Below are 23,662 nucleotides of genomic sequence, written 5' to 3' on the forward strand. Positions count from 1 at the left end.
TATCGCAATAACAGGAATAAATTCTTACAACAGAATATACAAAAACATTTTGAATTTTTTTTTATCTACTGATTCATTTTAATATAAACACAGGAATTTTTTTAGGAATAATTTATACACAGCAAGTCTTTTTATGTAATAAATTGGCCATGTTATTGTTTAATTTTCTCTTAAAAAAATTTAAACAAGAAAAGTTGGAAAATGTATTTGCAACTGCATCCATTCCTTAGCACTTTCTAGTTTTGTTTTTGTCCCAGAGGTAGACAAACTCTGGCCAATCCTTTCATCTCAAACCTCACTGGTTCAGCAAACAGAAGAGCTGATTTTTAAACAGCATCTAAATCATCATAACCCTTCAGCAATGTGGTTCGTCAAATTTGGGGGGAGTGAGGGGAAAGGGATCTTCAATATTCTTAAATAAAAATAAATAGGGACCCTGCCTCGCTCATTTCAACAAAGCTTCAAATGGTGCTCAACATCTTTAGAGGCTGCACACAAACTTTTAAAGTGATAAGAAATCTGCAAATAGTTCTTCGACAGTCATTACGAAAACCGTCTTCCCTCTTTCTCTTACGCAGTCGCATCCTTCAAACCACACGGCCACCGTAAAGCAGGTACTGAACAGCACAAGTGAGACTGGGTAGCAGCAAAACCCGTTCTGTTTCCCCGACCAGTGAGGTTCTCGTAATCCATTACGTTAACTGCCCTAGACAGTAAAGTGAAATGACCAGTTAAGATGATCCCACCCCAACCAGAGGGCTCTGGAAGACCAGGATACTGAAGATACAGAACATTTCCCCAACTCCTTTATTCGTTCGCTGTATACTGGGACACAAAGCTTGGGCGGGTATGGGGAGAGGGACGCGCCGTGAATTGGACAAGTTAGCGATCCTTTTTGGCATATTGTAAAGCTAGCTAGTAAACTGGTACCATCAAAAAAACCTGATCACATACAGACACACCCATACACAGACACAGAAAAGTGCCCTTAAATTATATTTTAGGCATTTATAAACTACAAACATTTTATAAAATTACTCTATGTACTTACAAAATGCAATGAAACATTTAATTAGTTCTTGTAAACCAGATCTTCGTCAACTGACTACCCGTAATCTACTGGACTTAAAGCCCTATTGAAAATGCTAATGGATTACTAATCAACGAAACGCATACAAAAAAAGAAAAAAGATGAGCACGCACGCATATGCACACACACAAACTAGTGATAGTCTGAAGGTACTCGCAAAACAGACCAACTGTAAGCTGAGACTGATTCATACAGCCCAACGATAACAACCATTACGCTCCTGGTAATGAACTTACCACTCCAGCTGGGAAGTCCAGAGGTTTAGTCACAAGTACCAACGAGCAGAACTGTGATACCTGAGCTCTGATGCTGTCCCACATACCAAGCTCAGGAAACTACCTCAAACTTTTGCCAAGCCCTGTGTCTTCGTAAACACCCATTTCCGTATCCTTCGTTTTCACGTCTCTCCACACAAACCCTTCTCAATTCTGATTGACCTGGCTGCGCTCAATTTCAGAGGCCGTTCGTCGTCTCCGAGCAACCGGTTTCTGAACTGAGGCATCCTTCGAAGCCCTCCTGCCTATTTATAGTTCTGTATCTTCAGCACCCCTGGCCACTAGTGTTGTTTCTACACATCATTCTTAAATTCTTGTCTGCACAACTACTCATGGGTTAAGTTGCAATATCTGGCTTTTATCACTGGTTAGTAAGGAGTGGATCCCTTGCACCTTCCTCCACTGTTGTTCAGCCCAGTGATTAAATACACTGTTGACAAACAAAATAACAGGAAACAAATGTTACTTGAACTAATGGAATGAAAAGGGTTTAAATATATATATCTATATTATAGATATACATATGCAGATATATATATGTATATATAGATATATATGTATGGAGTTACACCAACAATAGGAGTGTTGTTCACTTCGACTCAGATTGTACCGATCACCCCTCAGCAGTTCCCAGAGGACCTGAGAGCAGTTCCATCTGGTGACCAGTCGTCCTGGGCAAACTGGGCTTTCTTTCGTTTATTTAAAGACCAAGAGGCGCATCAGTGCGAACACGCCTAGAATCATACATCACTTGGAACCAGCTTTAAAGAGCAGAGGCATCACGCCGAGAAAGACTTGGTGCGCGCAGGCTGGCCTCGCACTTGCCACCACGCTCGGCTTCTGCGTCTAGTTTATCACTCCCCCAAAAGAGGATCTGATTTAGTACCGCGCAGCCGACACGTCGGTGTTTACACAGGAGCCGCATTCCTTTGCAACCAAACCACCTTCTGTGCCACCGAGCAGCTCTGAAATGCGAGTCAGGTGAGAACAACGGCCGAGCCCCAAAATCAAAGCCGCCTGCTCCCCGCAGTGATGCCAATTTGTTATCCTACTGCATTAGAACATCTTGGTACCATTTGTCAAAATGCTGGTTTTCAGGGCCGGGTGGGCTGTTGTTTTTAATTTATAAACAAACTGGATTACTTTAACTTTATTCAAACATAGCTGAAGTTCTAAATAAATTTTCCATACCAGACAAGCCAGTGGTCTCAGGGAAGAACAACATTACAAACCATATTATGACTCTATCAAGCCAACATTAATTCTCAGTTGTTCACATGCACAAACAACTTGATTTACTGTCCAAGGGAAGTCTGCATGAAAAACCCATGTGAATAAAGCTATTCAAAATGCACGAAACACAACAAAAAAAAAGCTATGGAAACAAACAGAACAAAAAAGGAATTAAGCTTGAATTGCAAACACAGAACGCAATGGTATCATGAAGGTGGTTTGGTCCAGGAGAGCTGACTGTCATCACGCATGCGTACGTGATGTCACGTGACTGTCTTCTACTGAAGTGCTTTTTGAAATGTTTATCATGATGGGTGCTACGTCATTAGTGTTTCTTCCTAATGCATTTTAAAACCACCTAGATACAATTATAAAAACCAGTAACTTGGACAGTTTTAACAAAACCCTCCTAGCCAGCTGAAAGATCTGAGGATCTCCAGTTGTGGTAATCAATATGTGCAAGAGAGGGGAACAGCCACTGCACCAAAAGGTCACTGGAACCTCATAAAAAAATGGAAAACCAAAACAACCTACTAAAAACTTTAAATTTTGTTGGCTTCTCAGGGCTAGAGAGAAAGGCTCCCTCCAAAGACTAACTCTGTAGTACTTAACCACAGCGCTGTGTATTCAAGAGGCCGTGTACAACTCGAAGTAGCCAAGCACCACGTTATTCAGATACCACAATCAACACCTGCACGAACAGCTGCCAGAGCTGGAAAAAGAGAAACATTATACATCAAGTTGACGGCAAGCTCGTGTTAGTCCTGTGTGCTTGTAAACCAGTTACACGCTGTCAGAGGGCTGTTAAAATTTGATGGCTGGTCCATCAGAATCCACAGTTATGAAGCATATAAACGGGGGAAGAAAAGGGAACTGAATTTTTACTGGCACGTTAAAAGAAATCAATTCAATGTTAGTTTTGAAAAAAAAAAATAAAAAAATCAGTGCTCTCATCAAACAGAAGCAGCAAAGATCCCAAGCTGTAAACTCGATGTAGTAGTATCATCAGGCAGCCCGTGACAGGTTTTTTCACTGTTTTTTTGGTCAAGAAAGCAATGCTATTGCTGTACGAGCCCATTTATTTTTAGGTGCGGATTCAGCCAAATGTCTTTTTGGTGCTTGTGGCATCTCGAGGAAAAACCGGCAGGAATGACTTAGCCCATTCTACAGGACAAACAGAAAGACCATTCCCTTTACTCTAGTAATTCTTCTGGACCTTCAAACATTGTAAACGATTGATTTCTGTAACAGATTTCATCAAATACTCATAATTTGAAGTCCTCCTATCAGGTCAGCTACGTCTCCGCTCCTCTGAACACGCAGCGTTTTGTTGCTGGCCTGAGGACTGCCGTGACAGCACATTAAAAAGCCTTTGTGTTTCCTTAAAGAATGGTTAGCCTAAGTCAGACAACTCTTGGATTTCTCCTCACAATAACGAATCTGAACCAAAAAACTGGAGAAACTCCTTGGAATCGAGGCAAATATTCTGAAGTGACCCTTTGTGACAGGCAGTGACTGTTCCCCTCCAGAACCTAGAGCATGTGGTATATGGAGTGAGAGGTTACCAGTATCAACGGCATTTATTGGCTGCTGAGAAATGTGAGATGTATTTTTTTTATATACACACATATAAAAAAAATAAGAGTGAGGTAGATAAATGTTTGAAAAAAATCAAAAACTGTCCCCCTGTCATACTCAAAAACCCTTATCTCAGTATTTAAATTTATTATGGGGCATCTCTACAGTGATTTAAACTGATATCACAAAAATAAATAAAAAATCCTACATAGAATACCTTCTTAATTAACTTTTTTGTCTTTTTCATTTTTAAAAGGGAAAAATAACTATGGGACAGAGGCAAGAGAAGATAATGGGACCTACACTACACAAGCAAAAAGCACTACAAACTTTTTAAAATCTCCAGTCAAAACTAGCAATCAGTATATTTTAATTCTTTGTTCTTACTCAAAAAAATTTAAACATTTCCATCCCAGAACCACCTCTTCACTGCCATCATTTGGTTGGATCAGTGCTAAACAAAGGCTTAGATGCTGTAACTAACGTAAGATGAGCAACTGGTATGATTCCTTGGTTGTAGACTGTCTGATGGCCCCCTCCTTCCCCTTTCACCAAGGCTTCTGCAACTGAACAAACAAGCTTACTCATTTTCTTTTGTTCTGAGGTTTGGTCTATGATTTAAGCAACAAGCTTGTACGTGTACAGGTTTCCATAGCTGCCAACACTTAACTGTTTGCTAGCCAAGGCGCTGGCCCCAGCTACATGCTTTCCACCCAGCCCCATGGAAACGGCGTGGTGGGTTTGTCTCAGTTTGGGTTTGCTGTTGGTTCGGTTTTTTTTTTTACCAGGGTTGCGAAGTGCAGCCCAGGGTGCCCTCCCTGAGGGCTTCCTCATTAGGAAGGCGAAGAGCTGGGGATTGCTGGAGCCAGGCGTTCAGTGGCCACCCTAAGAATGCCTGGCATCACCAGCTGCAACTGGTATAGCTCTTGTTCACGGGGTGGAAGGGTTAAAATAGTCTTTTTAAAAATCAGTGACCCAAAAGCCTGGTGTCTGCTGTTGTACCCAACAAATAAAAAAAACCCCAAAACATATATGTGTGTGTGTGTCTGTGTGGGGAGTGTGTGTGGGGATGGGTGGGTGGATGTGTGCCACAACCAAAACAAGCGGGGAGGGAAGAAGGGGTAGGACCCTTGTACAACAATGAATATAAACACTGAACAAGAATGTACTAAATATTTAACCTTTTTTTCTGACCTGAGTTTGTATCATGCCTTGCACTGTAAGAGACTCGCATGCTGTCTGGGCAGAGGTTAGTGGGAAGGAAGGAAAACCAGGGTTTAAGAACACCACACCACAGCACTGCCAGAGTGTTTCCGTGCAGGGTGTCCCTTCTTTCTCCATGTCCCCCTCAAAAGCCCTGTAGCCCACACAGCCAAGATGTTGTAAAACAACTAATGGAGGAAAAGGAGGGGGGGGGAAAGAAAAAAAAAAAAAAAAAAAAAGAGGAAATGTATTTATAAAAAGGCATTAAACAGTTCATGGCAAATCATATGAAAGGTATCAGTTACTGGGAAGGAGGAAGTAAAAGTTACACACTATAGTACAAAGCATAAGAAAATTTGTTGAAGTGGGAGGGAAGGGAAGGAGGGCAGACCTGAAGGTTTTCATAGATTAAATCCACAAAGATAAAGAACAAAAAAAATAGCAGCTTTTTTCTGTACAGACATATAGATGAGTATCTGAACCGTAAAAAAGTTATAAAAGTGACACAAAAGACAATGTGTATGCAAATGATCCATGGTCTAACATAGAACTGCAAGACCCTTCGAGAAGTCTTAATAATAAAGAGAAAAGGTCAACAAAGCATCATATACTTGAATCCGGTTACTGCTTTTTTTTGTCTTCTCCAATTTATGTTTCTAGGTGTTTTTTTCCTTGCAAGCCTGTGAAGGAAGGCAGGCTGCAACGATGGAGATCTCTGCCGGTTATTTTCATGTTTTTCATGTTTCATTTTTGGCATGCGGTTGACTTTTTTTTTTGTACAAAATGCACGTGTTTATTTAGCTCACCACTGCCAGTTTTGTCCAGAATTCATTGGGATGGGGACAGGGGTGGAGGGCGGGCTGTTTCTTTACCCCATCCCTTTTATCTTCTCCATCACAAGAAAAAAAAAATAAATCACATTTTGTCCAGTTTTGAAACAAGATCTAGACAATTTGAATTTTTTTTTTAATTTTTTTTTTTTAAATACCAGTGTATGATTGAATAGAATGTATTGGTCAGGATCTCTTTTGAACAGAGCAGTTGATTACTGTGCTCCTTCCATGCCTACAAAAAAACAAAAACAAAAAACAAAGAGTTCAGTTTTTTGGCAAAATTTGGCAGCGTTGAAAATGGTAACAACCTTGGACGAATGATGGCCCTTTTTTATTCTTTTACGTGTTCCTAAAAAGATTAAAGAGCAACATTAAAAATCCAGTCTTTTTTAGGGTTTTTTTGTGGGTTTTTTTTTTGTTTGGTTTTTTTTTGTTTGTTTGTTTTTTTATAAAGACCTACAGTGTTAGGCAGGTGCTTGCAAGGGTACCGGGGAGCCACCTGGCCTGCGATATCTTTGATCTGATAAAAGTGCTGTACGGTTGAACTTGCACGCAGATATGTTTCCCATTATGAAGCAAAGAGAGAGACAGAGAGAGAAAGAGAGAGAGAGAGAGAGAAGAGAGGAGAGAAGAGGGAGAGACATCAGATCTCAAGTTTTCTGTTGCTATTAAGTGTTAACATTAGAGTTTTAAAAGGCCAACTGTGTGCCCCATGAATGGAGTCCTTTACTGAAACAAACATCTGCTTGCATATTGAAAAAAGAAAAATACGATAACTTGTTTACTGAAAAAAGGGTTCTCCCAAGTGCAGCTATGGCAGTTCTGAAGATCCACTGAGGTACAGTAGGCTTTTGAATATATTGTAATTTTCTTTCTTTCTTCCCCCAATGCATGTGTTTTTCTGTGTTTTATTTCTGTGAGATTCTGGTTCTAAGGATCAGCAGGCCGAAGACTGGGGCAACGGTAAGGCCCTCTCATTCTTGCGTCCCCCGTTCATGTGTGCGTACGGCTGTCTCTCCTCGAAGCTGGCCCGAAGGACCACCACGCCTGGGCCGTTCTCGGCTTTGTGTCCTGAGTGCTTGTCAGTGGGTTGGAGGGTGGAGGAGGGATCTAAAGGAATGCTCTCCATGTTTTCAGTCTCCAGGTCAAGCTCCTCTGTATCCGGAGGCTTGTTCTCTTCACTGTAGAAGAAGGAGACCTCTTTGAATGCTGGATCCAGCTCGTCTTTAATGCTACCAATTATTTCCAGGAAGGAGGGCCTCATTTTCGGATTGTACTGCCAGCACATGCGCATCAACTCAAACCTGGACAGGAAACACACAGCAAAACCATTTACTAAGGTGTTTCACGAGCCCCGGCCGGAGCCCAACCAACTGTGACTGAATCGCACCAGGTGTTTTAGAAAATCATTCAATTCTGATGGAAGACGAAGTGACTGAATTTGTACAGGCCAAGATCCCCGTGTCACATTTCGACCTTCTTTCTAATCACCGATTCACTTCTATAGCTCCTATCTCTAGCTTCTCCACTCCCTTCCACACACCTGCCCATAAAACAGTCTCGTGGATACCCGACATCCAGAAGCATTTCATATTTTTATTCTGACTTGGTATTTCTCTCTTTTTCCTCCAAAATGTCCTGTGCTTACTCAGTCATAGAGCTACATGATAGTGCCTCTTGGAGTATCTTTTTCAAACAACCAATCCCTACCCTATCAATATTGCCTTGGAAAAAATTAAAATAGAAAATACACACAAAGTAAAGTACCGCTTTTTCCCCCCTGAAAGAAGAAAATTACATTAAAATGAATTGTAATCCCCAAAAGACATTTGCCAATCTCAAAGACATTCTCTAATCTTTTATTTTAAAATTATGTTGTTTTCATTTACGGCCAGGGATGCATTAATATTTTACTGAGTGTGAGATCATCTGTTTAAGCACATCCATATTAGATCTGTACAACGTCCCATGCTGGCAAAACAAAACCACAAAATGAAACAGTAATACATACATAATGAAAACAGCATTTTTATGACACAGCAAAATTGGATATTCCTGAGAGATCGCCCTGAGCTTTAAACACAACACAAGAAAGGATTTCACTGGCTGTGAAGGTGGAAGAGGGATGTCTTCTGTTAACACAGCACAAGTAATAGGACAAATTTAAATAAGAAAAGGAAGATTAACATTAATTCTTCGAGCCAATCCTCTGCGTACACAGTACTCAGAGAAACACACTGTGTGTAGGAAGTCACCACTGGCCAAAACTACTACTTTCTGTGCTAGAATAAGAATGGATTAAAAAAAAAAAAAAATCTTTCAGTTAAGATAATGTACTGGACAATCCTTGACATCTCTGACTTACCTGGGTTCGTTTCCCCACCTCTGCCAGCCTTCCCGTGTAAGGTTAGCCAGGTCACCTAAACTTTTAGTTTTGATTCTATAAAACAACAATACGGTTTTCCTAACTTCCACAGATTTTCAGAAAGTAAGCAAGCAATTCTATTTTATGCTTTAATGAGCTCTCACTGCCTTATGCCCCCGCAGCAGTTTACTAGGTCTCTGCAGCAGTGTGTGGAATTTTTTTTTTTTTAAATTAAAAAAAAAAAGAGACAAAACCAAACAAAAATTCACTCCTTTTTTGAATAGCACCTAAGTCCATCACAGAGTAATGTCTTAGTTTCTCCAGAGTCCCTGCTCTAGAACAAACCTTTCAACAAGACTGTCACAGAGCTGGAAAACCCTGGACTCTGAAGCCTGTCGCTGTGCATCGCTGCTCACAGCAGGGTCTGGAGAGTCTGGGAACCCCGGCCTGAAACAAAACCAAAGCAAAGCAATCCCCTCCCCCAGAAACTCGCTCCTTGGGAAATACTGTCGCATTTGCTCATAGGGTGCACTATGTTCTCAGCTGACGTGAACCAGCAAAGAGACAGAAAGCTGCTGTGTTTGGGATGCAAACGCTGCTGAGAGCGCTTCAACCAAAACAAAAGCAATCTTAATTGAAGTGCGTTTCAAGTCACAAATACTCCTGTTAGAGCTCAGCTGGCAAAACCCTGCATGAACAAAAGACAGCCACCTGAGCACGGCCTTGTGACATCCAAAAAGAAGCTGGCAAAACCAGTCTGTGCTGGGAGAACTCCCCGGGTACTCAATACTGTATTGTAACAGGCACGTAGACATATAAACACCGTTAAACTCTTCCTTGTTTTTGAGTCTTTAAAAAGTCTTTCATAGCGAAAGTGAAGCCAAACTATAAAACTGCACTATACCCTCACCCACAAACGAGGAGGAAAGCTTGAGACATAAATATATAAAATCCATTTCTGTTACTTCATTGCTGTTTCCTTTCCAGCTGACTGCTGCGTCCCTGAATAGAAGCGTTAGCTGGAGCCAAGAACACTGGATATTTGCTGGCGCTTCGCCCTGAGGCCTAAGGGCAATGCTAAGGAGATACCACAAGCAGTGGAGTAATGCATATGACATCAGCACCAACAAGGACATGTGATGTTTCTTTTAAGCTATTCCAGATTTAAAAACCCTACAGAGTTCCCATAAAAGGATTTTTTTTTTCTTTTTAACTCTGTGAGTTCAAAGACCTTGTTTACATTATCTTAAACAAAAAAACCCCTTTCCAGTAGACAATGGAAGAATTTACAGGCTGTTAATACAACCTGAGCAGTTTTATAAAGTGTGTTCCTGACTGGTGGCAAGTAAGCTCAAGGAAGTTGGAGGCATCATCATGAGACAGAGGAATAGCCAGCATCTCTCTCATGCATCTTTTGCTCAAAGAACTGAGCAGAAACGGAGTTACTTTTTGCACTGAGACAGTACAAAAAAAGAAAATGGAAAGTTACTATAGAAGCTGCATTCCATCTGAGCATGAGTTTGTGCTTTGCATCAGACTTGATTTGGTGGGGAAGAGTGAAAGGACCTCTCCTATTCTGCTGTTGCTACATGCTGACATTACCTCTGCGTAGCAGACCCTGGTTTCTAACCCAGTGCTCGCCAGGAACAAAGGGAAAATCAGCAATGCGTAAATAGTCTAGTCATCTACAATACATACAGGGGAAGCAATTTTGCTTCAAAAACAGAGTGGAATTCCAGCCTCCACAACTTTTAAAAGCCCCACGGGAACACACTATCCGAGAGCTTCAGCTGTAACAAACCTTCTTGCCACGCAGCCATCACCTGATGAACGCTGCCATAACAATGGTAGTACATAAAAACATAACTTATTACACAGGAAGAGGAGAAAAACAGCAAAGCTTCTCCTGGCACCGTCTTATTGAACCATCTGTCTTACTGCATAGTTCTGTCTGTAAAACCATGCAAACTATGCCAAGAGGGTGTAGCATAAACAGAACCGAGTCTTGTTTCACTCTGTGTAAGAGTAAAAAGCCTCTAGAAATACCATCCCCTTTGTGCTTAGCCCTTTCACAGGGATTTACCACCTCTCTGAACCACAAGACAACCGCGCCGTAAAATCCCCCTGTGCAGGAGCATCCGATACAACCAAGCCGCAGAACAGAACCTCTCCAGTTATTCACGTGTCCTTGGTCTCTGATGCATCTAAAAGCCACTGACCCGCTGCTACCAGGGGTTAGCAAAGCACAGCCACTAACAAGCATTACTAGGATTGCAGTCTTAGGAGAGATGGAACGTCCAAGACTGCTTGCACCATGTAGCATTCATGCAGGGGGGGCAACAAGAGGCCCTTACGAAAACTACTGCACTGTGGCTGGAGCATGCACGGCTGTGTCAACACTCACATAATCTGCAAGGTTAAAAATAGTAGATTCGGTGACAGTTGCACCAAGATTCTTCTCTCTATTCTCATCTACGCTTCCCCACAGCAGTCTACCTCCTCCACCTGTTCTGGACGTTTTTATATGTCAGTACACTCCTCCCTCTCTACAGAAAGGTAAATCTGTGTTCTGCCCATAATTTTAGTTGTTTCCAAGTCAAACTAATTTAAAGAAAAAAAATGTCTCTGCATTTGTAGCCTACCACATGAAATACATAGAAGTGCACTTTCTGGCTCCCCTACTTGCTTGCTTTCACGCAGTACCAAGCACAAGAAGTATACTGACTTCCCTGCAGCAGGTGGACTTTGCTTTCTGGACATCTTTAGTTAATATTGTGAATTAATATTAAAGCATCACAGACCAGTCAGTCTCCACCAGCAAGAATTTGTGCTGTCTAAAAAATACCTTCTACTGGCACAGACATGCCAAGAAATCTGTCTTTAAACGGAATCTTTTAGCAACCTCCACAAAAAAGAGGATCCCCTATTTTACAAAGGGTTTCATAAAGCACTTGAGAAAGCAGTTGCCTGAAACATGCTAGGGATGCATGGCAAGATCCATATGCAATTTCAGGGCTCTTTGCAACTCTGTGACAAGCACCTTTCTGTCCATTCAGAAATTTTCTTGTTACTTCCCGTGCTGAGAAGCAGGTTATCAAACAGCTAGAGAGGGGAGAGGAACCCTGCCTACAGACCAGGTCTCTCTGCCTGCCAGCGGCACCACACATGAGGTTCAAGACTGGCAGCAGTTGTCAGGTTACTGCGCATTGCACAGCATCTTTACAGCATCTTGGGCAAACAGGATGGAATACAGGGAAAGAAGCGAAAAACATGCAAAGAAAAAAGCACCATGGTAACGCAAAATAGGTTCTTTGAATGCCAAATGCATGTGCATGGAACAAAGGTGAAGATTATTCCTGGAGCTCCCTACTGTTATTCCTACAACAGCCTATTTGAATTTCAGCAGACTTGGGTGTCTGTCCTAATACAAAGGCAAAACAAGCTGAAAGGGAGCTAAAGCAAGTCACAATAAGCTGCTAAGATCAACACATTCAATTGTTTTGTTTTTTTTTTTTTACATTTTGGACAGAGTCAGGATGTTTTATACACAACTGTATCACAAAAAAAAAATGACACCACTAAACTGGACATGCCTTAGTTCTGAGTTCAGCTCTGTTCCTTGTTCTGATGGAGGGAAGTGGCTAAATTCAAAGGAAGATTTTTTTATTCTGCACCTCTGCAACGTCAGGCTGAAGTCTTGGTGGCCATAACTAATGCGTGAACAGCAGCTTCTTTAAAATCAGGACAAAAAAAGGCCTCTGCTGTTATACCCTGGTGCAAAGATTTGCTCTGCCAGACGTTAACCAAATTCTCCCAGCTCGCAAGCCAGTTACCCTGAAAGTGGATTCATCCAGTAGCAACACGGAGCAAGCAGAGGAGTACCTCTGAGGAGGAGGAGGAAGGAGAACGGGCTGGGTGGGCTGCAGTAAAGAGAGCTTCTTGCTGTGACTCCCCTCCCGTCCTCCTGTTCATACCACACATGCCCCAGGTTAATGGGGAATTTCTAATGCTGAATCTCTTCCTGAGTTCGTTCTCACTGTAAAGGTATTTTTTTCCTATGGCCTCAGGGAGCTCACCCCTTCACACACCCTGTTCTTCCCCCATTTCTGCCTACTCCCCCCCTCCATTACACAGCTCTGACCGTGTTAAACAATCTCCAGTTAATCTGACCGCCAGAAATTCTCCACAGCATCGTGGAAGGGAAAGAATGTGAAATTGAGGAATCACATGGCAACTACACCTCCCCCTGCATATACCACCCACCCCCCTCAAACAACAAAACAACACTGCCTGTCATCTGAAACCAAAGCCAGCGCTCCAGCCAAAAAAGCTCTTTTCCTAAGAATCCCAAGCAGCTGAGGCCCTTAAGTGATTGTATCCCTTCTGTGGGCCTCCAACAAATTTCAATAACTGCAAGACACAGTATTTCCTTCCCAAAAGCCAGTTTGGGAAGTATATCAAAGTAATAAAGTCTGAACAACTGAAACTGGTGTACGCAAAAGCCAGCAGAAGTATTTCAACAATGTAAAGCTAAAAACTGAAGCCTGCTGCATTGCACACCCTCCTCTGCTGCAAGGCTTTATATTGATTCTAGGGGTAGGCAAAGGTTTTTCTGCGTACTTCTTTCTGTGCTTACAGAAAGGAAACCATTAGCAGAGGAGATTTGTTTATTTCAATGTGATGAGCACTGTGACTGAAATAGCAGATCCAATGCTGCCTCAGACAAAGGAACGATACATTCATTTATCTGTATGCCGAACTAAAAAGTTGAATTCCACGGAGTTTACGCACAATACATTTCAGCTCGTCCTAAGCTCTTTTTTGTCTTTATACTCAACAGAATCAGTTTAAGCAGAAAAGATAAGATTTAGGCACCAAGTCTTCTGCTGTAGCAAATGTCACTTACGAGCTTTTATTAAACCTAAATTTTTTCGGGAACACAAAGATTGGGGTTTATTTCCTTATTAGAGGAGACAGCCCAAAATGAGATTCTGGCCACAAAGAGGGTTGTTTTCTGGTATGTCTAACTACTATAAAATACTAGATTGACAGAGACTGTTCAAGCAGCACCTCACATTACTATCACTCTTTAATAACACCCCCTGTGGTAGATAGGGCAGAAGTGGACACTGAAGGGATCAGGAAGAATAAACTGTGCACTGAGAACAGTGTTAACTGTTGACACTTACAGCATATCAGGACAATTGTCTGGTTTTTCCAGCAGACCTCCTTCCATCACAAAGCGGAGCACTTGTTCATTGGTCATGCCTTGGTATGGCTGCTCCGCTAACGTTGCAATCTCCCAAAGTACAACACCGAAAGACCTGGAAAACAAATCAGAACTTTAGAAAGCCAAACAATCTTTACAAGGATATTTTTCTTAGATGATGCTGAGCAGGTAGGTATCCATGTTTTTTTTTTTTTTTAATCCAAAAAATTCCAATTGCTCAAAAAGTACGCAGCTACAGTGATAGCCACATCACCCAGCATAAGAGACTGTCGACTTCAAACACCTCTAGTCAATGGTGAGAAACAGGCTCCCAGTTCTGAATGACTCTTCAGAATGGCCTCTGTAAGAAAAGACTGGTAATATTACATCTCCATTTTTCACACTATAATCTACAGCTCAGAGCTGGTCATGATTATGATCATTCAGTGGTCCAACATTACTTGGTTACACTGGTTCTGTACAGCTCAATCAGTAAAAAAGCCACCACAAGCTCACTGCATTGACCAGAAGCCTCCTAACTCAGACATTTAAGCTGTGAGCTTGCCTGGAGAATCAGCTCACGTCTTATCTCCCTTTCCTATGGCTTTGAGTTCAGACTTTAGGTGCACTGTGAGGTGGGGAGAACAGTGGAGAGGGGAAAAGGAGAGATGCAGGTAAGGGAAAAAAAAATTAAGAAATTCTGTTCCTATCTCTACACTTCCTGCACAGAGGACCTCAGGCTGGATAGATGCCCGAGAGAAGGATCATTCAAGTCTGCAAAAAGATCCGTGTGGGGCTGGGTGCAGGGAATTGAACCTTCTAAGCAGGTGGAGAAGTTGCAGAGACTGGTTATTTAAAGTGAGCTTGACAAGCCGCCCCACAAGCCACAGAGATAGCAAGAAAAAATCCGTACATTTAAAAAACTAAACTCAAAATCTTCATGTAACATATCTCAGGTACTCCTGATAGCAGTTAAGAAGGCAGTAACGCAGAACTGTAAGCTCTCATTCCAGTGCAAGCTGCTTTTCATCAGAGATACTTGAGTCACACAAATCCGATTTAAAAGCTGCATTTTTCTCTTACCGCTCTAGCAAGCTGAGAGCTAGACAGCAAATGCACACCACCACACCTGTGCATCTCATCTGCCTTACCACTAAAAGCAAGCAAACAAACCAACCTCTATTCCCCAGGCACAAAAACACTTCTTGGGTAATACTTTCCATTTATCCCTCTGCTTTGGTTTCTTCCACATTCTAAGTCAAAGGTGCAAAGTAAGGATCAAGGCATTCAACATACAGCAGCAAGCAACAAAACTGATTTTTGAAAAAGACATGGAAGAAATGTGAATGTTCTCCAGCTTCTTGCACCAAGACCCTAATTTGCTGCTTCAGCAGCAGAACATTTCAGCCCCCAGGAGAAACTCAGTTTCCCCTTTTGCAACATGTATGTAACTATGTTCTTGAAACAGAGCTTCTAGCTCCTTCCAACTAACTACAAAGGACAGCAGAAGTGAAAAAAGAAGCTTGTCTAATAATAGGAATTGATTACTGGGGAAGAAAGAGAAGCATAGTTATGTAATTGGGTAGTTTGGACGCAAGTATTGACACTTTCTAAAAATACCTCCATTTAAAATTAGTTTATTGAGCAGACATGGCTCAAATTGTCTGCCCTGCACTGAATAGTCATCTACTTTTAGAGCTGCTGTGCAAAGGAAGAAAATCTACATGCTGTCTTGTCTTCTGTGGCTGAAATGCTGAGTCAAGCTTAGAGAAAAAAAGCGTAGTTTCAATAGGGTATTGTTGTGAAAACAGGAGTCCAGTATTGTTAGCTGGTTATGGTAGAGTGGTTTTATCTTTCAGTTATCCACTATATCTAAAATGGTTTGCATCTGGAGCCAGAAGCCACAAACAGACTTGCAATTGTTCCCCTTTCAGGGGAGGCAGGGACAGAGGGTCAACTCAACATTTTGGTGCCTTTGAAGCTACTTTGATCACTGCAGGAATAATGAGAACAAGCCTTGTGCACCTACTAGTCATATTATCATAACAAATAAACTTACATTGCTCCTTCAAGGCAACTACCAGCTCTGAAAGAATGCAAGATGCTGAAGACTTATTTATAGAAATACACCCTCACCCTGAACAGTATTACATTAATTTTAAAATGTTCTCCTTCCCTAACTACAACAAAAACAGTCTTGTCTAATTACCTCATTCTTCAGTCTGAAAAGCAATAAAAGAATGAATTGCTAAAATAAAGCTCCACCCTTCAAAACCTCCAGACACTCTTTTTGCAGTTTGCCATTTCACCTTACAGCTTATAAATCTTGGACTCTGACCGCTCGCACAGTTTTGTCTTTTTGACATTTTGGCTCCTAAAACTCATCTCGAAGAACATGGAACCAGATGTCACAATATCCTACCAAAAGGCAGGAAAAACAATCTCAACATTTTTTACTGTTTGATGAAAATAAATGGCCCTCAAAACAGCCAAACTACATGGTTTACATGAAGCAACTCCAAAATCTGAACCAATACAAGGAGTCAGGTAATTTTTCATGGCATGAAGAGACCTTCAATGTATAGTGTTTGGTTTAAAAGTTATTGAGAAGTAAACCGGAATGATCCTTTTAGCCATAAGCAGACCAAGTAAACAGACACTTGAAATTTCTGAATCTGTAGCTGTGGATACATGTGGCAAATGCAAATGTATACGTGTTCTAAACAAACAGCATATTCCTCATGTTGAACCAGGTTTTTTGTACCTCAAGATAGTATACCTATGTGAACCAAATTTCAGAATAAGTCACTTCTAACAATTAAGATGACAAACCATCCCAAGGAGGAACTGTCTGAAATTCTGATGAGAACTGTGGACCTCCTCTCCATAAAGCAATTTTTTCCCCTCTATGCTTTCAAGTAAAAATCTGTCAGATTTTACTCCTCCTCAGTCTTCCAACCTTATAATCAGTAAGCTACTTTCCTTAATGTGACTTCTGGCTAGGATATTTCGTTCAGACTGTCCCGCTGATAAAGTGTGGTATTGTTTGCTCAACCCTGCTTTGGACTGAATGACCGATGAATGCCAAATCGCGTTAACGTTCAAGGGAGAACTCGCATACTTCCTGCAACAAATAAAGTACTAATTTACTTCTGACACTTGATTTGGCGTCACATCTGTGGGGTTTTTTTGTTTGGAATTTGAGTTATGTTTAAACAATACTGTCACTTAACAGTTATAGGTTAAAAGGAAAGCGTGTACGGAACAAGTGCAGTACGTCACCAAAGCTGAACACCTGATCCGCTGTAGTATACTTTTGATACAACGGCTGGAGATGATGACTGGACTTAAGTGTTACTGTTGTGTGGTAAGAACCGGCAGGTCTGCCAGCTCTTCACTCCAGGCTCGTTCAGTTCTACATCTGGGGATTTTCTAGTGATACATTCCAAATTTCTGTCTGCTTTGTGAAGCCATTACAAATCCCAAAATTCTTTTACTGCAGGGGGACTGCCAAAAGCATGCCTGCGCTGTTCCGTTAGATAAATGGCTGATACAGGGCTTCCCCTTCAACTCAAAGTGGTTATTTTCATCTCTTTCCAAGTTTGAGGGGTACTGGATTCATAAATAGGTTACTAGCCATACGCAAAAAATTTTAAGCAACATTCTGGTGCTTTGCTTTTTCACTTGCTACATAATTCCGCATGAACCTTTCACTCAAAGCTGGTGCTGTGGACTACAGTCCACTGACTCCAAAATCCTCAAGCTGTTTAAAGAAAATGCAGTTTACTACTAAAATACCATTCCTACTGACTTCTAGACATTTGCAGGCAATCAGCTGCCAATTCTGTAACAGATCAGCAGTAAAAGCATCTTGTTAGGAAGGCAGAAAAACCATAAAAGACAGAGTAGAGGTTTTGCCAGTACACGTTCGTCTTCTGCCAAGTCCTCCCTACCTATCTGCAAAAGTTTGAGGGAGGCTGGGGGGAATTGTTCCAGAGTATTATTTCTTCTAAGAAGTTTATTTTGAAATTTCCTGAATGCCTCTATTAATAACTTCACAGATACAGCAACTAGGCAATGTGCTTTTAAAGAAAAACCTATTTCTGCATCTTGCGGTATATAAAACAAGCAAACAAAGCTCCAAATGGAGAAGGATATACGCAAGGGAGAACTCCCAAGAAAAAACCTGCTAGTGTACACAAACCGTCTGTGGGAAACTAGAGTTATTTACACAGAAGGTTTTGATAGAAAAGCAGGTCAGCACTATGAACCTTTCTATATTCTTGGCAACTTTTAATGCTTTTCTTGAAGAAGGGCAATTTGAAAAATGACAACTTGCTCTTCCAGGTGAAGGTGATGTTTTTCACTGCACAACTGATTTTACAACCCACAGCAGGAAACATGCTGCCACCTCCAGTTTTGGAAATCCATTTAATTCTGCTCTCAATTTTGCAATGGAAATACGAAATATAAAGCAGAATGCTTCACAGCAGAAGCATTACCAGTGGAAGAGAGTTACCTTTGAGAGCAGTGGAAGAGAGCTACCTTTGAAGAGACAGGAGAAGCAGTATACTTAGTTAACTGTCTACTGAAACAAGGAAAGAGGCTAGAAAGAAGAAGGGCTAAAACAGTTTTTCAGAGCCCCTTTTTTGTTACCAGACATCGGAGTGCGTTGTGAAGACTCCATCTTTCAGTGATTCCGGGGACATCCAGCGGACAGGCAGCAAGCCTTTCCCTCCTTTACGATAATAATCTGTCTCGTAGATATCTCTTGTCATGCCAAAATCTAGAAGGTATAAATGTTTTGAGTTTGCATGATAAAATGATGAACATTTCCCCTTACTACAAGCCACTGTAGCCAGCAAAGAATCACAGTTTGGTGCAAAGAATCTGCAATCTGTTACCACAACACTTTACTTCGCAGGCACTTTACCTGCTGCCCTAGGGCTGATTAGTTTCCCTCCCAACAAAACCAACAGACATTTTTACCATTGACTTCAGTGGGTGAGAAGTCTAAATGATTTAAATATACTAATATGAAAAGTTCCAAGATTTATGCTCGAGCTTTGCAGTAAGCTAAGTCTTCTGAAGGTCATATAATTCACTAATCTGTTCTCTGAATTCAATTATTTTCTTTTCTTTTTAAAGAGTGTAAAGAGCTCCTTTAGTACTTAATACTATTGTCTTTAATTGAAGAATCTCACATGTTAAGGGAAATGCTTCTCTCGTTTTTTTCCCCCTCTCTCCAAAGGTAATTTCCAGTTCCTCTATAATATTCCATCTCAAATGCTACAGAAGATGCTAACAATGACTATCTCCTGACTGTAACTCAGACTTATTCCAGCATTTTTCTTCTGTACAATCAGCTTGACACACACAAAACTGCTGAGTCTTGGACTAGCCTATTTAAACCAGTTACTATGTTTTCAGACACTAACCAAAAAGTTAATAAATCAGGTGGCATCAAATCTCTCACTAATATTAAATGCTGTCTGCTAACACAGCAGACCTAGGGCAAAATCCATTTTATCAATACAGACCTGTAGCTGCCCCTTTTTTCTGGGAAAAGTGGAGTGAAAAGAGGACAGAATTCCTCCAGTTCTCGCAGTCGTTATTACCAGTCTATGGATGTCATTATTACCAGGCTTGGAGGAGTGACCGACCACTGATCCTTCTTGTTCCTTGTCTGCTAGGGACACTGGTACCCTCAGTGATTATGACTAAAAAGCCCATCTGTGCAGCTATTCCATCACTCCCACACACCAGGGTGACTTTATCCTGGCTGAATGGAAAATTCTTTAAAAATGTAATGCAATTAAGAAACAGACACACAACGAGCATAGGATAGTGTAGCATAAAGCTCTTCCTCTGAGATCCAAACAGTCTGAGTTGGCACGTTCCAGTTAAGATGCTCCTAAAACTGTTTCTACATGAAGGGATTTTCAATACTGGTACATAAATGAGAGCAGTGCAGCATATTTCACAAAATGCTTTCGGGGTAACCATGTACCATGATAAAGGGAAGAAATGCACCATCTTCAGTTCAAAGAATTGTAAAACATGCTGGGGGGGGGGGAGGAGGAGTGAGAAAACTGGAATGAGAAGGATTCAGGCCGACTTCCCCCAAACCTGCAGAAAATGCACAAAATCCCCCGAAGATCTTATTTCCTAATTAACTGACTCAAAATGAAATCATTTTTTCTTTCTCCCAAATGACAGGATTACTTACACAAATTATCAAAATAGCTGAGTTAAGCTCAGAGAAAAAGAATTAGTTTCCTACAGCAGAAGGCTGGTGCTATACATGTTATTTTAATATGCACAACTCAAGAACAGCCAAAAGCTTAAAATCACCCTCTCTGGAGAGAAGTCTGAAAAAATTCCTCTGACACTATTTTGGAGGGATAGTGAAGGGAAAAAAAAGTGGTGTTCTAACAGCAGAGCAGAAGAAAAGCCATTCTGTTGTCCGGAAAGCGGAACTCCAGTTCAGACTGGAAAGCACCCAGCTGAAGTCAAGCCTTACATTCCACTTCCAAATCAGATATGCTTTAAAATAATCCTAAAATTCTTATTCTTGAATCAATAAACAGGAGGTGGAATTATTTTTGCGCACTAACAGAAAAGCGAGTGACACACGAGTGGTAACTACGCCATCCACCCAGATGTCTGCAGCATCTGCACCTCAAATCACTGCTTCACTAGCTCTTTTTAAACCCACACGCTATACTACTTCCTCACTGGAACAACAGCAAGGAGAGGTATTCCAAGAGTTTCAACTCAATGTTGACTGCTAACAGGTCTTAAATCACAGCAAGCCTTCATAAGGAACGTATTTTCATTCTGCAGAAATTTAAACTAGAGCTAAGTTTTAAAAGGTCTTTCAAACAGCTTTCAAAAAACTAAAATGCCCAAGATGCTGATTTTTCAGGATGATGGTTTTTGTTTGTGTAAAAGTCAAGAAAGCACACCTCCAATTTTCACTGTGAAGTCTTCTGCCACCATGCAGTTTCTCGCAGCAAGGTCTCTGTGAACAAATTTGTTGGCGTTGAGGTATGCCATCCCATCAGCAATCTCTCCTGCCATCTGAATCATCTTCTTCAGAGTTGGAGGTGCCTGGCCAGGATTATTCTGAGCACAATTAAGAAGATAAAACAGGTAAGGGGGAAAAGAAAAAAGGAACTATTTATACATCAAACTGTAACATACTATTTTTTAATGTTTTCTTTTTTTTTTTTTTAAAAAACGTCACATTATCACAATTCAGCCTGACACGATCCAGGCTAAACAGAAACTCATGATTATGTACACCATAGCATCTGCTTAGTGGCAAAACTGGCCATATCAAGCTAGGTTACCAACAGAACTCCCAAACAGCTCTTTTATAACAGGCCATTCTATTTTAGGGAATACAAGCCAGAATGAGTTTTTGGTATAAGGACGTTACGTTATACCTATGGAGTTTAAATGTCCACCCTTCTGCCACACAAGTTCTGAGATACAAAGCAGAGGTCTTACTTTAGAGATTCCTACTGTTTTACCATCTTCACAAACAACCAGAAGATGTTAAATGATTTCACTTCCTGTTCCCCAGTTCTCCATAACCAGATGTCTCTTGAATTACTTCTATTTGTCAATAGGATAAAAGCTTATGGGACAACTTCTTCTGAAGCAAATTCACTCCTTAGCATCTATGGATATATGGCTTCTGCCATTCTCATAGATGAAAGAGTTCAGGTATTCATACACAATCAGTTAAGTCCCACCATCCCTTACCAGTACAAATCTGCCTAAGCTTTACACCCCTTGGATAACCATCACTGACAAAGTAACCAAAACCACGGCCTCATGTACTGAATTCTACTAATGACAAAGATCCTAAAGCACACAGATCAAGTCACCGAACTTTATCACGTTCCCATCCAGAGATTAAACGGTCCCTTACCCACCTTCCATGGGAAGTGTTCATGTCCAGTCCCACCATCACTTTCAAACTGTGCTACTTTGTGTTGGGGTAATGAGCCATACTCACTACTTCCAGGCTCCCAAGAGCTGAATGAAACATACCCTATGGGAGCCAAGAAGATATAACCAAGAAAGCCCAGAAGGACCAATGCAAGTTGAATCCCCAGGAGGAAGAGATAGGTATGGGAGCTGCATGGTTAAATTACTGGTAAAGCCAGTGATCAGGCAAGCCCTCCATCCACACCTTACTGAAGTATCCTGCCTTCCTCCTCATAAAGGTCCTCAAAAGACTTTGCTGAACTCTTTACACTGCACATCAAGGAAGACAGGGAATTTAGGCACAGGCCTACCACAGACTGCTTTGGAGAGCACCAGCATACAAGACAGAAAAGCCAAGTACAGAGCTCATCATTTTGGTAATTCCTGTATAATGTCACTGTCGCTTTTTATGAAGTTTATTGAATTCATCCAAAACTATTTAATATAACCTGAAACATTATTAATCATAAATGCTAGTCAAGCCCTTAGTCTATAGTCCTACTGGTATTTTCTGAATGCTGTATTCAGTATGATTGTCTTCTGTATCCAATCACTTAAGCCATCTGCTCTTGCTACATGCAACGCCCTCCATTTATACCATATTTATTCTCTTGTGCGCATACTGTGCTCATGTTCTGTTCCTTTAAGTTATTCACATCAGAACTTCTAGATCAAGGGCAAAAACCGCTAAGCCCATTTTCTACATAGGCTACTAGGATTTCAGTGGCAAGTGACCTATGTGTCACCTTTATCCTTCAGATCCTGTATCATATGTGGCTATTTTAGCTGTTAAGACTGATGGCCTACATATTAGAGTATGCATATTAGCTAAGATACTAGATTTTTACTTTTCAACAGAGGCAACAGGCAGGATACACAACACGAAACAACTATCCTAACATGCATGCTTCAACTAGCCAATTTTTGTTTAACAGCTTGATGAGAAATTAGATTAGACTAGAGATTTAATTCAAATCTGGAAAATAGGACTTAACACCAGAAGGGACCTATTCCATGCACTACACTGGGCTATTTGCAATAGCTACCTCATGAAAAAAGGTGTTGCAGATCACAGAGCAGCTTACGTTTTGTTCTTAGACCTTAAGGAGAAGGGCAAGAAAGGCTAATTGCTTGCTGCTTCCAATGTGACGCTGTTTCTTTCAAGATGATTCTAACTGAAGAAATAAACAAACATCCAGCAACTCATGACTCACCTCTGTGTCTGGCCTCAATGATCTCAGGTAACTTTTGAGGTCCCCACGTGTCATCAGCTCCATGATAACCAGCGTAGGCTGGCCCTGAGAAACAACACCAAGCAGCCGAACCTGGAAGAAGAAAGACAAACATTCAGTTACAAATACAGCTAACTGAACTGTAGTAAACATTTATTCATGTCGATTATGAGCCCCAAACACCCATGAACCTGCGGGAAAGGTCTGAAAGTAGATTTGGTTCCACTCTCTGACTCCTGTGTCACAATAATATTACAAAGCTGCGCAGAGTTGAAGCTAAAATCCCAAGTTCCCGCTTCAGTCAGCGAAGACGTGCCCTGAACACCCTCATGCCAATAAGCACCACGGCTGTATGAATCACAGCCTTGTTACATTTTCATGACTTACCACATGGTGACAATTGAACTCCTTCATCACCGAGGCCTCATTTAAGAACTCTATCCTCTCACGCATGCTTGCAGACTCATTGACAGTCTTGATGGCCACCCTGGTCTCCGGCTCATCCTTCACCACTCCCTTGGCTATTCCCTCGTACACCATTCCAAAGGAGCCTTGCCCAAGCTCCCGACACATGGTGATCTTCTCACGGGGCACCTCCCACTCATCTGGAACATACACTAAGGAGAGAAAGAACAGGCCATGA

At 41.3% G+C, this 23,662-nt stretch overlaps 1 protein-coding gene across 2 annotated transcripts in view; it reads right to left on the reverse strand.

Moving 5' to 3' along the window:
• Positions 1-5,625: 5,625 nt before the first annotated feature.
• IGF1R (insulin like growth factor 1 receptor) overlaps positions 5,626-23,662 on the reverse strand; it is a 188,957-nt gene continuing 170,920 nt past the window's right edge. For both annotated transcript variants that reach the window (XM_050903708.1, XM_050903707.1), the window contains exons 16-21: positions 23,407-23,636; positions 23,002-23,112; positions 20,755-20,914; positions 18,443-18,572; positions 13,767-13,901; positions 5,626-7,516 (exon numbers count right to left, since the gene is read on the reverse strand). In XM_050903708.1, coding sequence (XP_050759665.1) covers positions 7,150-7,516; positions 13,767-13,901; positions 18,443-18,572; positions 20,755-20,914; positions 23,002-23,112; positions 23,407-23,636 — 1,133 coding nt within the window. In that variant the 3' untranslated portion in view covers positions 5,626-7,149. The remainder of the gene's footprint in view (positions 7,517-13,766; positions 13,902-18,442; positions 18,573-20,754; positions 20,915-23,001; positions 23,113-23,406; positions 23,637-23,662) is intronic.

Source organism: Gymnogyps californianus, chromosome 11 (assembly GCF_018139145.2).
Source record: "Gymnogyps californianus isolate 813 chromosome 11, ASM1813914v2, whole genome shotgun sequence".
Classification (NCBI taxonomy): Eukaryota; Metazoa; Chordata; class Aves; order Accipitriformes; family Cathartidae; genus Gymnogyps; species Gymnogyps californianus.